Raw genomic sequence first — 15,103 nt, 5'->3', positions numbered from 1 at the left:
AAATGTTATCAACATAATTAGCATGTCAGAGTTACTGAAGAGCATTCATTACTAATAAAGATTAAGTCTCTCATACTTTTTGGTCTTAGTAATCCTTTATATCCTTAAAAAATATTGAGGACCTCCGAAGAGTTTCTGTCTAAGTGAATTATAGCTATTGATATTGATCATAATTGAAATTAAAATTGATAATTTAAAGAAATATATTTATCAGTTCATTAAAAGTCCATTACATATTAACTAAAAACATTTTTTGAAAAAGGTAACACACTTTCCAAACCAGCAAGAGGGGTAACACTGCTTAATAATTAGGTAACTCTTTTTAATGTCTAGCTGAATATAAGACAGTTAGAGTATGCAATCTTTGTATGTATTCAATCTGTTCTATGATACATTGTTTTAATTGATGCAACTTAAGAAAATAGGGTCTCTCACAAAAATGTCTTTGGAAAGAAGGATATATTTTAATAGCTCTTTCAGATAATTGTGGATATATATATTTCTTTTATAGTACCACAAAACCCACCAAGTGGTAGTTTCTTAAAGGTTAGTTGCCTTGGGAAATCTGAACCTGTAACTGTATCAGTGAATTCTATATGCTGTTGATTTAAAATCAATTAGTTCATTAATTTTATATTTTAGTGAATATTTTAGAAAATCATGCATTGTTCATTTAGAAAATACTAATTCAATGAGTTATGCAGACCTGTCAAATGTTGACACATTTCACTATACAAATATCAAAAACATCAGACTTGTTTATGTCACCACGAGTATCAATGGAAAATTTATTTTGGAAACTGTTAAGGTCACAGTTTCAAAATATTTCTAAAATAAAGAATTTTTGTAGTTTCCTCTGATTCTATTTTCCTATTGAAAGCTTTAATTTTACCAGTAACATCAAATATCAGTTGCTTTCTTTGTGACAAACTCAATCTTGTTCATTTTTTTTTAAAGATTTATTTTAATACAAGAGCTGGGGTACAGGCTAGAGGCGCGGGAGGGTGAGAGGATTCACCAGAGACAGAGTGGGGAACAGAACAGGCAGACGACCAAGATACACTGCTGAGGGAAGCAGTGGGCGCAACAGGAGAGGTCTATGTGCCACGTGGTTGGCTCCCTTGCCGGCCGGGAAATCAAACCTGCGCTGCGGAGGCTGCGGACAGCGTCACTGAGCTGCGCTCAACCTGCTGCACCACCAATTTTGTTCATTTTTGATAAAATTTCAAATATTCAATGACAAAAATTTCAAATATTGAATGACAGTTTTTCCTTCAGTCAGTCATTCTTTCAAGTAAAGACCATGATTCAGGAAAAAAGCAGCTAGTTCAGCTTGCAACTCAAACAACTGTACTGTGCTTCTCTGTGAGAGAACCATAGTAATTAGGTACATAGTGGAGATGACATATGCAACCTTCTTATTTAGTCACATGGAATACTAAAGAGACATTTACTCAACAAGAGGTTTAATAAAATTAATATTTTTTATTTCAACCAAGAATGGCTTCTTTAAAAATTACCAATGTGTGAGGGTAAAGAAAAACAGGACCTTGGGATACAGTTCGGTGCCACTGTGTAGATTCTTTCCAAAGTCAACAGTTTTACTTACCACTGCTTTTGCACCATTAGCGTAAATGCCAACACTGTTCAATAGACAAAGAACATCTTAGTATTATGATGATAGTAATTTTGATGCAATGCAGCCTCTGAGGGTGCCTGGGATATGTGGGTCACCCGTTGAGCATTGCTGATAGAGAGGTCCATTAACAGAAGCCATTTCTTTTCTTCGGCACCTAGAGACCACATCTATAGAAAACCCACAAGTTGGAATGTGAAACTTTTAACAGCAAGATCATTCAATCCATAGAGTTGTAGAAAAATTTGACAAAGGGAGTGATAAATATAAGAATGTCAATAAGTTGCAGAGATTATTTTAGTTAGTGGAGAGGAGATTGACTGAGAAGAATGTGAAAGAGTGGAGCTTCTACAAAGTCTATGAATGCGGAATTGACTTTGGGAGGGCAGGGGATGGAGAAAAGGGTGGCCCAACCAGACCAGGCATGTACAGATGCTACCATTCACTTCCTGCTCTGCAAGGCCAGGCACTTTTGGCTTGAGAGGTAAGGGCATCTTACTAAAAGGTCATTAGAAGACTGGGAAAATCACATGCAAACAATCAGAACCAAGTCATTTATTAAAAATAATTCCTTAACAATGCTGTCTCTCAAAATTGTTGATTTATTCCTTTTTTAAAATAAATCTGTCAGTATTAACAATTTGAGTAACTATGGAAAAATGAAAAATCTTAACTTTAGATGAAACATTTCAAATAGTATTTTATAGAAATATTTTTTCAAAGGCTAGTTTCTGGACCACACAATAAAACTCCCAAATGAGGGACTGAATGGATGCACACTGGTATTTAAATTTTTAGATTTGACAAAACTAATACAGCATATCTTGACAGCTATATTCAGTAGCTTAATGCTAAGCTTTTTATGCTGAATACAGAACAGAATAAATTTTCCACCAGTGTTTTGACTATAAGGTTTAAGGTTCCTATTCAAAAAAGACAGCAGTCTGAGACTACTCGATAAACCAAGCATTGGCTATTTCATAACTGCCTCATAAACTGTCTCAATATTTAAGGGAAAAGAGTAACTCAAGGGAGAGCTATTTTTTAAAAATATATGTTAAACCAAAATCTGGATGCTTAGTAAACATTCTCTCTAGTGTTCAGCCAGAAAGACTTACAGCTGTGGTATTTATGACTTAAAATAACAAGATGAAGCTCTCTATGTAAAAGATAAATGATATCATAAAAGTTTCTTATCAAGAGAAAATACATTTTTTTTTCTGATGGGATTTATGTAGGAAAGACTTTACACTAAAAGACCATTAATACTGGAAAAATACTGACACATTGTGAAAATATTGTGAATTTAGTATGAGTACATGTAAGACCATATTATTCTCTGTTTTGCCACTACATCCTTTTTTTCAAATTGAAGAATAATTTTTTCTATAAGGGCACTAAAGTTTTGATTTAGAAATATGACTACTGTAAGTTGTTGACTTCATCGTGAAATATCAAATTCAAGATGAACTGTAAACTTGACTAATGCACCAAAGAAGGATTAAGATACTAATATAGTACCAAAAGATGATACAGACATATTCTTAAATATACATATATATTTTAACATAGATTAGATCTAAATCTCCCAAAGGACAAACACTCTCCTCTCTAAATGAGACTTGGAAACCCCAGTTTGATTTGTGCAGCCTAGCTAACCACTGAAGTTAAACACCAGTCCTGTTGTAATTCAGTATTCAACTAAGCAAGTCCTCCACATGAGCAGAGAAAATAAAAAAAAAAAAAACCTCTTATTTTTTAAAGTTGCCCATCTCTATCCATTTCTGTTGAATTGCCACAACTGCCCAGATAAAACATTTGAGAGTATGTCAGCTTTAATTAATGTAACATGACCTGATCATTTCCACAGTTAAGAATAAAGAAGTTTGCTTTCTTTAAATCCAAAGCACAACCTGGAGATTATGCTAAGTTGCTTCATTCATAGTCCACACTTCTCTGCTCATGTCAGAGGACAGCATTTGTCCCCTCTAGTGATAAACAAATTATACATGAAATCAATTCCACTTCACAATCATTTTCCCTATTGGGTATTATCTTTCCTTCTCTGCTCCCTCCAGTTAAGCCTGCATCCTGTAACTTGCTAATGAGCTGGGGGCTTTCTGTTCCAGGTGGCACCCCCTGCCTGGAAGTCATGACATTTCCCATTTCGAATGCTGCTGGCATTTTTCGACAGCTCCTGCTAACTAGCCTTTTTGACCTGCACTAAGAGGAACTCATCTGATCGAATCCTCTAACCTGCCAATCATTCCGGCAAATGATCTTCACAGTCACTCCCAAGGCAGAAATGGAAAGGGGGGGGGGGGAAGGAAATGTGAGTGAGAGAAGGAGGGAGTAGGCAAGCTGCTGCCTCTGCAGCTACCTAATGAGAATACTTTAAGTCTCTGAGCAGCTGAAACACTGAAAAACTGGTGGGAAAATTAGGACACAACTGAATGCCTAGCTCTGTAATTACTGATTTCTTTCCATCCTGAGATCATTCTGAGAGCAACACCTCTGAGATGTGCCAGTTTCAAAAGAACACAAGAACACCCTACCTTACGTAGAGAAAATAGATTTATTTCTCCTGCCACCATCAATATGCAATTCTCATAATCCCACCGTCAAACAGTCTCCTATGCAGAATTAATTATCTGCTATAAGCTTGTTAAGTGTGCATTTGTAAACTAGGGATGATTATCATGTTTGCCACAATGAAGAAAGCACCCCTCTTTTTCCCAGGCATATTTTAGATGCTGCCACCATTTAGGGGTGTTTATTCTTATATATTTATATTAAAACAAATAGGTATGGATAGCACGGGAATCTAGGAAGATTTAACAATGACAACATAGGACTATCTGGGTTTTCTTAATTAATGGGGGTAAAATAATTTTTTTTCCAGATTTTTCTTGCCTGTGCACAGATTTTTTGTTCCTATTGTTGGTTCCCAGTCCACAGAATAACTCAACTACCTTAGGAAGAAACTCCAAACATGGATCTCTGGCAATGGATCACTACTCTAGGTATCTTAATGTGAAGTAGATTTGTTGACCAAGAAATGATATAATATAATTATGTGTTATCATTACACCATTGTATGTAATAATGTAAAATAAATACTGTACATGAGTTAATTGCACATGATAATCATACATCTTTCCCCATTTATAGTAATTAGGCCAATAGCCCCATTTAGAGTAATTATTATATGTAATTGAGGAAGTTTTACTAATTGCATTGAAAATTATAATCCAGAGCAATTAAAAATCCAAGGGCACTATACAGAATGCAGATAACACTAAAAAGTGGTGATAATTTAAGGGGAAAAAATTTCACCCAAGAATGGAAATGAAAAGTATTTGATTCTAAGCTTAGCAAAGATGGTGGTATTTATTATGAGATAAATTTCCATTAGTTTATGGAACTGTTGTATTTTTTTTTTATTCTAAACCTTATACATGATTTCCTTAGGTGAAAAAGCAATCCTTTGAATAATCTATGATGCTATCCTAACAACTCTAGGACTATTTAAAAGTATTCTACTTGGCTATGTGAGTGTACTCCGTGTGTGTGTGTGTGTGTGTGTGTGTGTGTGTGTACTTTGGTAAGGGAAGAAGCTATTCGAAATTCCAAAAGAGACTTGGTAAATTATTCATTTGCACAACCAATTTGATGTTCTTAAAAGCCTTATTCATAGATGCATCTCAGAATACTGCAAATATTTTGTTAAATATACTTGTAATAATTTTGCTGAAATGTTTAACTTTGTTAGATTTGAAATACATTTGGGTTGCTTTCATTACATTTGCTATCTGTCTAATATTTTAATGTGTAAGGACCCAGAATCTCTGGCTTTTGTCCCAGGGCCCCAGTGTCTTTTCCCTCCCTGATCCACTCCCCGTTTTTCTCCAGACAAAGCTCCATATGAGGACTATCTCTGGAGTGATGAGAATCCATGGGACAATGGGAATAGTTTTGAGCTTCTTTTTGCTTCCCCTTCTTGACATTGTCATTTAGACATTGTCCTCCATGCATTCAAATGTCATCCTAGGCCATCAGCCCACTTCAACTCAAACAGCCTCCTTTCATGCTCAGACACTTCTTAGAGTATCCGCAGACCACAAAGACTGTCTTGAGGGACTCAGCTGCTATCCTGGTATTAATAATACAATACAGTACACTTAGGGCACAGACGTTTCCCTCTATATCCCAAATTCATAAGAATCAACATCAAATGAAAAGGAAAAATAGAGCACCTGAACTGATTAAAATTACTTATTATATGTGACTGTTAGATTCATGCTAGTTTGGCCAAGCATAGATATCTTACTTACTAGCCCTATCACATCTTGTGCCCACTATTTATAAGAAAGCTTCACTCATGTTATGCTGCTGGCTAAATAGTCCCTGAGAAATTAATTTGGGTTTTAAAAAAGACAGAAGATGCAAGTTGCAGTGCTATTTGCTCCCTCCCCCAGTTTGAAAGCTCATCTGACCTGGAAACACTGAATTACAAAAATGTAACCACGATTTTTAAAGAGAAATGGGCTTATGAACCTACTTTTCAAGCATCAAACCAGTTTCTTGTCTTTTAGCCATTTTGCTTGTATAAACAATCAATCAGAAAAGGGAAACGGAAAATTAAGGGCAAAAACCAATTATTTTTAATTAAAAAATCAATCTGAATTATTCATTCTGAAGAAAAACACACTGAAATATTTAAAGGAAATGGAGTATCATGTGAGTAAAAACAGTGGTTTAGAAAAATAATGTGTACTTGCACACATTTATGTGACAGAGAGAAAAGAGAAGGGATGAATATGAAAAAGTAAATACAGCAAATATAACAAAATTCTAACATTTGGGAGCACTAGATGAAGGACATCAGACATTCTTTGTACTAATATTAATTTTTCTGCAAATCTGTATTTACAGCAATATAAAAATTTAAATAAATGCCTTCAAAATGGACTTTGGATGAAGCATGATATATTTATTTTCATTTTGCTTTGTGCCAATCCCAGCGCATAATTAAGCAGATTAGAAAGGGAAGGTCCCAGAGGCCTCCCCTAATTCATTCACAGAGTTGGTAGTGATTTTTTGGGGTAGAGAGCCAAAGAAAGGGAGGGATGGAGAGGCAGAGAATGGAGAGGGAAGAGAGAACAAACTCCCTATTTTACAATAGAATTTATTTATTTATTTATTCTAAAGATTTATTTATTTATTTATTTATACAAGCACTGGGTACAGTCAGAAGCGCGGGAGGGTGAGAGAAATCACCAGAGCCAGAGCGGGGAGCAGAACAGGCAGACTGACAAAGTACACTGCTGAGGGGAACAGTGGGCGTGGCAGGAGAGGTCTGCGTGCCATGTGGGACCCTCGCTGGTGGCCGGGGATCGAACCAGCGCTGCAGAGGCTGCAGGCAGCTTTGCAGCCCAGTGCTCAACTGCTGCGCCACAAAGGAGGCCCTTTACAACAGAATTTAAAGGAGATAACAGACTCTCCAGAGTAGAGGGTCAGCTCAGGAAAGAGGGCTGCAGGTGTAGTGGGGCCTCTTCCAACCTGGTGCTCAGAACATACATTATGCATTTGTGGTTCACAGCACTGTCATCTTCCTGAATAAGATGTATTTCTTAATCTGCAGCAATGTGGGGATAATGGCAAAAACCAGGGATCCTTTCTGATGACACCAGCAAGGCGCATTAAGATTTGTTTCCCACTCTGCCTGCTATTTCCACAACTTTTGTTGTCAACTATATGAGCAACAGAGATGAGAAAACTGTAGTTATTTGGATAGGAAAAAAATTGTAGAAAATAATAGTTCTTGCGGAAAACCTTCCTGCTACTGAAAGCTAGACACAACATTTGAATTTCTTATATTATGATAAGCACTAATAGGCATTATCTCCTTTTGTGTCTGTAGTTGAGAAAATGCAACATACCTTAAAGACCTTTAGTTTATAACAGAAAATATCACATAATAAGTATATTGGTTATACCATAAAAACTGGAATTTGCCCCATATCTGTCTGATGTTTTCCTTGGTAGTGTATAGTCCAGGCAGGGTAGTTTCAGATATAGGCTTGGCTTTGAAGAAGCTTCAGAGACCATTAAGCTCAGAGCTCTTTTCTGAGGGTTCCTTATGACAGGTTGACCAGCCAATTCACAGCTCAGCTGACTGGATCAGGGCTCAGCACCTGACCCACGGCAGAATAAAGTCAGCCAGCAGCTGGTACAGTGGTGGCTGACACAAGAGACTTACTCAAAGTCTTGCTTCTACTTACTGCTTTTCTATACAAACCAGAGATGCTCTCTAGAAGGGTCTGAATCTGAGTGGGAGGGTGGGGGGAAGAAAAAGAGTTCAGCAGTAGACTGCCCCAGAAATAGAGGGACAAAGAGAAATGACAACAAATAGGATTCATGAATAAGTATATAGAAACAAGTCAGCAGAAGCCATAAGATGAAGAGAAGGTGAAAGCAATGTTAGCTGAGGCCCAGACAGAAGGAGTGAGCTGCCATAATGTCATAGCATGGAGGAAAATAACAGGTGGCTGTTTACTTGGGACAAGTTGCCAGAGTTGAGGAGTTGATATGGCAACTTTCACTCTGCCACTTAGACTATCAACCAATACATAGCAAAAGGAATAGACAGAGGGACCATGCACTTCCTGATTCAGTTCAGAATGACTGGAAAATTAAGCTCAGCCTAGAGGTGTGTTTGGTATCACTAAGCAAATATAAGTGACACTAAATGGATGTGGTTTTAATAGAGCTTCTAGTCTTTTCCTTGGGGAAAACTTCTATGAAACTTTAAGTGTCTCAGACTTTAAAAGGGTCTTATTCTTCAATACCGATAAAAAGGGAAGGGACAATCTGTGAAATCTTTGGTCTATTAATATCTTTAGAGGATAACAAAATGTAAGAAGCACAGTATTTTGATCATCCAGTGGATCCTCTCCCATTTTTAACATAGGTGGGTACGAATTTCTTTTCATTTAATTTGGTTATGAGATTCCAAAAATGTATTCCAAAAACACAAAAAACCAAAAATGTCTCTCACTAGCTTTTTCACTAGACCAGCTTGCGCAGAGCCAGTGCTATTAGCTACATAATTGAAGTGACATTCGTTTGCAAATATAGAAATATCTGGCATTCAGGTATGGGAGGAAAAGTTAGGATATTAAACATTCCTGTGTACTCAGTCCTCCATCATTATCAAAAGCAGAAATATCACAATGCATTTTCCATCCACATTTACCTCTGTAACTTTCCAAAGAAAGGAGGTTGGAATATTAGTCAACAGTATGGCCCTAATATAGTCTCCCTTCTTCACCTTCCCAATCTCTTTGGGATTTACAAAGACCTGGGACATTTGAGAAAAAACTTAAGATGCCAGAGCCTGCTTTAACGATTAATTCATCAACAACAAAATCAAAATTAGTAAAATTACATGGTTTTCTCTGTGACATCTTATTTTGTAGACTTTTTTCTCCATAATGTCTACATTTTGCCATTCAGGTATTGGTTAGAAAGTCCACTGCACAGGCTATAGTAAGTCAATATACAGGTTATATTATTTTATAAGATATAAAAATCTCCATAAAATGGCCCCATTAGATTAAAATTCACAATCCACAAAGGTGAGATTAAAATGATTTCTTTTTCTGTTGACTGCCAGAAAGCTCTTAGAGCCCAGCTTCCTGGTAGCTTTTCAGAGAAAAAGACAAACTTACATGTTTCCTCAGTATAGCAGTAAATCAAGTTGAGGAATACGGATTTGGAAGAAAACAAAAACAATAATAATATTAAAACTTTAAAATTTGATGCAAAATGACAAAACCAATAGAGAACATATTTGTATAGCCATCAGGTAAGTTTAGAGGGATCACTCCCTGCAGACACATATAACCATGAATCTAGTTTTTAAAATATACTGCAAAGAATACATTTTATTAAGGCTTGAGAATACTGATGGCTGCCATTCTGAGCACCTTAAAAAAAAATCTCTACAATTAGCAATTTTCGAGACCATTTATAGACAATGCTTCTATCCAGTGAGCTTGATTTGATTTTACAAGCAGAAGCTGGCCTGAAACACATTCTAGCAGCTTTGACTGGCCAACCTCAGGTCAGGGGTCTCAAAAGCGCTGAGAAGAAAGGACACAGCCTGTGATTGAAATTCAGGCTGGCTGTGTGCATGTGTGCCTGAGGAAGCAGCACAAATAAAGTCCACTTTTTGTTTTGTTCTAGTGACTTGGTTAAGAGATTTACAAGGCCAGGGGTCCTCATTATGGTAATACAGGTTAAATACTTTAAAAAGCATATGAAGCATCCTCATGAATTAAAACCATTCTTAGAACTGGGAGGTAACTGGTAACTGGTTAAAAACTCAGTCCCACTTTCTCTGACTAACTGAAATTCAGAGTGGGAGTACAAGTGCTAACAGGGGAATATAGGTTGTGCTTCTAGGTAACTTTTATCCAATAGGGAGAAATAATTTGAAAAGTGAAAAATCTTACTCTTACTAATTGAACAGGCAAATCTACTAGTAATATTTATAGACTGGCATTTACACATCTTCTTTTATCTGGGAATCTTTTACCTCCAAAGCATTTATAAATCACCACCATACTCCTGAGAGGCCAAAACTGACCCCCCACATTGAGCACATATAAAAGCTAAGGCTAGCAATAGCTAAAGATTCTGGCAAATCACCCCTAGATAATATCAACAGTTTAATGTGCTGTCATTGCCTTGCTGAAAATTCAGTCTGTTAACATACTTCATAGTAGGAGAGGAAGGAAGAGGAACTCCTGCAATGTTGTATACATCCTATGTTTCATTCCATTATTTCATTACTGATCATCCACACAAGCAAGTAACAAAGATGGACTAGCAAATCAAAAGCTTTCCTGACAAAAAAGTTCATTCTCTATTTGCTTTAGTCATATTACATTGCCTGAAAAAATATATGTAAGGACAGAGTTAAAAAAAAAACAACAACAGACATTTCCATCTGGCAATAAAGAACAGCCTTTTCAGAAGTTACTCTCTTAATATTTATTTGTGGGAAACATGAATGATGGGCAGGCTGACATGTCTAGAAATTCCTTTGTTTAGATTAAGCTTCCTATCTACAAAATGGTGGAGATCAAAGAATCGAATAGGAAACAGAAAAGTTCCAACAGGACAAGATCTGTACCAAGGGACAGGCAGGTCCAGAAGTGGATGAATGGCTCACATTGCAACTGAGCTAAAATAGGGAGCACACATCCTTTCCAAGGGATGAGCCTCCATTCAATTACACACACAGACTTCTAGAGGGAATGGTCTGCAGTATTACCAGACTTGTTGATTTTTCAAGAAAAGTCAGAAATTCAGACTTTGTAGAAAATCTCTCATTTAAAGATGAGAGCCACTGATTTAAAAAAATATTGTGTGGGCCAAACGAAGCAGATATGTGACTTAGATATAACCCAAGATTAACCTTTTTCTCACCTCAGGAAAGAATAGGTAAGTAACAATTTGTTTATCACTAAAAAGGTTTGCGTCTGACGACATCAATGAAATGCAATTTTAGTTAGAATCCAGCAGATGCTTGAAAATATGGAAATGACTGATCACACTCTATATCAGTTGAATCTGATAAAAAACATAGTGAACATAAAACTCATAAGTATTTGGAAAAACAAGAATTTGAAATATTTCATTTGAAAGATCTATTGACTTCTATCAATGTTATTTTCCAAGTAAAATAGGTCATCTTACCTGTGCTCTCTTGAGAATATTGTGCTCATCAGTGCTTGCTATTTGATAGACTTTTGCCATAACTATTGTTTTTCCCAAAGGCCCGCATGCTCTCTCCAGCTTCTGGTTGCAATCTTACATTTGGAACAGTAAAAATAGAAGACACTGTGGACAGAATGAAAGTTTTCATTTATATGTTTATAGATGAATCTATAATCTTTTAAAAAATGGAGATGGGCCTCTCTGGTGGCACAAGGGTTTAAGATGCAACCTATGAAGTTATCCACAGCCACTGCAGCATGAGTTTTATCTCCAGCCAGGGAGCAACCCACATGGCGCATTAGACCTCTCCTGACTCGCCCGCTGCTCCCCTCAGCAGTGTATTTCAGTCAGTCTGCCTGTTCTGTTCCCTGCTCTGTCTCTGGTGAATCCTCTCAACATCTACACCTCTGGCCTGTACCCCAGTTCTTGTATACATAAATAAGTAAATCTTTAAAAATAAAATAAAATAAAATGGAGAAGGAGATGCAAATCTGGATGTCCGGGAAAATCATGGTATGTGTCAGTATTTGAAATGTCAAATGGCCACAGACACACATGCATTTACACAGATTCACATACACACATGACAGGATAGTCGGTCTTCTCCTCAAACCTCAGTTCAGTTGAGCTCATATTTTTCTGATGTAGAACAATTAACTTATATTTGAAAACAACATTTTGCCCTTTCTTCATGGCATTCATTCCCTCATTGGAGAGGGAATCATTGAGCCCACACTGTTCTAGTTATATCAAAATCCTGCAGTATATAAATCAAAACTAAAGAAATTCCTGTTCTCATAGATTCCATAAGAAGGACAGAGATGATAAGCAATTAAACAAATAAATCAACTAGTAGTAAGTGTTATGAAGAAATAAAGAATAGGGATGAGAAACTGCAAATGTGGATTGCTACAGTAGGTCAATGAAGGTTTCCTTGATAAGGTCCCTTTGAACTGAGACACAATGGTGGTAAGAGGGCAAGTCATGGCTATGTCTAAAGGAACAGCAATTGCAAAAGGGTAAAAAGGGAAACATTGAGAGTTAACTCTAAAAACCAAGAAGAGAAGCAGGCAAAACAGGAGGTTGTAAAAAAAAAAACAAACAAACAGGTGAAAGAAGACATGAGTGGCTTGGGCAGGGGGATTGCAGTTGAGAAACAGTATGATTCTGGATATATTTTGAAGGTGGTGTCAACAGAGTCTGTAAAAGAATTGGGTTTGTGTGTGATAAAAGAAGAAGAGTCAAGGATAACTTCCATCAACTGGAAGAATGACATTGCCATTGATTGACAAGGGAGGAGCCAGTGTGGGCTAAAGATCTGAAATTCAGTTCTGGTAACATTAAGTTTGAAATGCCTACAGTGGTACCTGGAGATACTCTGGTATCTGAGTATTTAGTTGGATATGCAAGCCTGGATGGAGTCAGGGAAGTTGAAATTGGAGAAAGAAATTGGAAACTGCCAGTGTATAACTGATACTTAAATCACAAGACTGAATGAGATCATCTGAACTCCAGGGAGAGTATGCAAAAAGGTTTTGAGGAGTAAGCCCCAGGGAACTGTAACACCAGGTGCCTGGGGGGATGAGGGAAAATCACCAAAGCAGTCTGAAAAGGAGAGTTGAGGGAGGCCAAAGGAAAACCTTGGGAATGCCTGTCTTGGATTCCAAGGTGAAGGAACTATTAATAGGAGGAGATGGTGGGCAACTGTGTTGAATTCAGCTAATGGATTAGGATGATGGGTGGGAAATAACCAAAGGATAGAGGTTTTTGAAATCTCCAGTTCCCAAGTCTTGGGTGCAAAAGCCTGATTTGAAAGGATTCAAGAGAGCAAGGAAGTCTAAAACTGGAGGCGGCAAATATGTGTGAATCAATGTATTAATTTTTAAACAATAGCATGTAACTACATGAATAGCATAATATTGTTTTAAGATATCTACAGGAATAAGTTTGAACATTAAAGCTGGAAAGGTCCTTCAGCATCACTTTGTCTCTACATGAGAAATTGGAAACATAACAGAGACTAAGGCACTGGCCCAAAGTGGCCCAGTGAGTTACCAGAGGAGCTGAAGCTAGAATCTAGGTGGGCTGAGTCTCAGCGCAGTGCTCTTCACACTGCACCGATTTGTTGGCCCTCTTTTACCACAGATCCGTTTTGTGGATTAGCAAATGAATGTTAATAAAATCAAGGACTCTGTGCTATGAAGTGTATTTTGTTCATTTACTTTGACAAGGGTTGTTCAGCTTCAATAATTTATGTAACTTGATCGTATACACAAGAGAATGCCCTGTGCTGTATTTGGGAAAAGTAATGAATTTCCTCTAAATCAGCCCTCCATTGACTTCCCTGCAATTAAATCTTTGTGCAGAAGTGGGGCAAAGCTGTTGGGGTTTTGGGAGAGGGAGACTGACGGGGTGCCACCAGAATTCACAGCGTTCACCAGCAAATCCCCCAGTAACTGCACTATTGCACACTTGTATCTTGTTTATTGAATTGGTAATTCCCACTTTGCTGGCATACTAATATATTACTTTCAAATGTTGGTATTATATAAATGAATGGAGTTTTAGGGAAAAATATAATAAAGACACTATATGTTACATATTCTTCCAAAGCAAAGAGAGTCTGGCCTAAGTAGGCAACTTCATTTTTATACTAATCTATGTGACTGCAGTGCTCAGTGTAACCAGATCCTCTTCATACTCTTTTCATAGGATCTGATATATTAAAGTAGGTCAAGAAGGCTCAAGTCCACTTTGAACTTATTTTTGTTCCAGTCTTCTCCTTTTACCTGGCTTTGCTTTCTGCTTGCATAAGTGCTTCTTTTTTGTAGATGTTCTTTTAAAAAAATGCCATGAACTATCTTTAAGATTGTGAGAGCTGTGGAGTGAACGTGTCCCCCTGAAATTCACATGTTGAAGCACTGACCTCCCCAATCTGATGATAGTTAGAGAGGGGGCCTCTGGATAGTAATTAGGTTAGGTGAGGTCATGAAGGTGGGGCCCTCATGATGAGATTAGTGTATTTATAAGAAGAGGAAGACAGTATCCAGGAATCAAATTTATAAACCCCTTAATCTTGGACTTTAGAACTGTGAGAATGAAATGTCTGTTGTTTAAGTCTCCCAGTCTATGGTATTTTGTCACAGCTTCCTGAACAGACTATGTATTAGTATAAGGCTCCTGGAATTAATGAATCTGAATCACAGCCTGGCTGCCAAGACAATCCATTTATTGATTCAGCTACACTTCCTTCTAGGTGGACCACCTTCCAAATCTCCTTGAAGAGGAAGCACATGAGGGTAATGCTGCTGTTGCTGCTACTGCCACTGCCCTGTGCCAGGGGGTGAACTTTTACATGACTCCATACACAAGTAAAATTTAATTTTAAGAATTTCTAAATATAGTCTATGGAATATTAACCTAAACAACAGTCTTCAACACCGGTCATTTCACCTTAAAGAACTAGTTCCCAAAGTCTAGGGATTCTTTGTTTTGTAAACATGTTTGTCAGGTCCACCACATTGCCTAAATGAAATGACTGTAATATTAAACACTGGGATTGTCCTTTCTTTCGACTGGGTTTATACTTCATAATGATTATCTTCTAGACACAGAAATAGCATTTCTGTAACTCAAAATTGTTACCGGAGGCATTTAGCAGAATCTTGCTTTAAAAAT

The 15,103-nt window shown here is 37.1% G+C and overlaps 1 protein-coding gene across 4 annotated transcripts in view; it reads right to left on the bottom strand.

The window, feature by feature from the left end:
• Positions 1-11,432: 11,432 nt before the first annotated feature.
• The window catches only part of CDK14 (cyclin dependent kinase 14), a gene marked incomplete at both ends in the record, with an annotated part of 470,170 nt that continues 466,499 nt past the window's right edge, over positions 11,433-15,103 (bottom strand). For all 4 annotated transcript variants that reach the window (XM_084229436.1, XM_084229437.1, XM_084229438.1 and 1 more), the window contains one exon: positions 11,433-11,548. In XM_084229436.1, the coding sequence (XP_084085562.1) occupies positions 11,433-11,548 (116 nt within the window). The remainder of the gene's footprint in view (positions 11,549-15,103) is intronic.

Source organism: Talpa europaea (genome assembly GCF_964194135.1).
Source record: "Talpa europaea genome assembly, chromosome: 3".
Classification (NCBI taxonomy): domain Eukaryota; kingdom Metazoa; phylum Chordata; class Mammalia; order Eulipotyphla; family Talpidae; genus Talpa; species Talpa europaea.
This window is presented reverse-complemented; position numbering and strand designations above follow the sequence as displayed.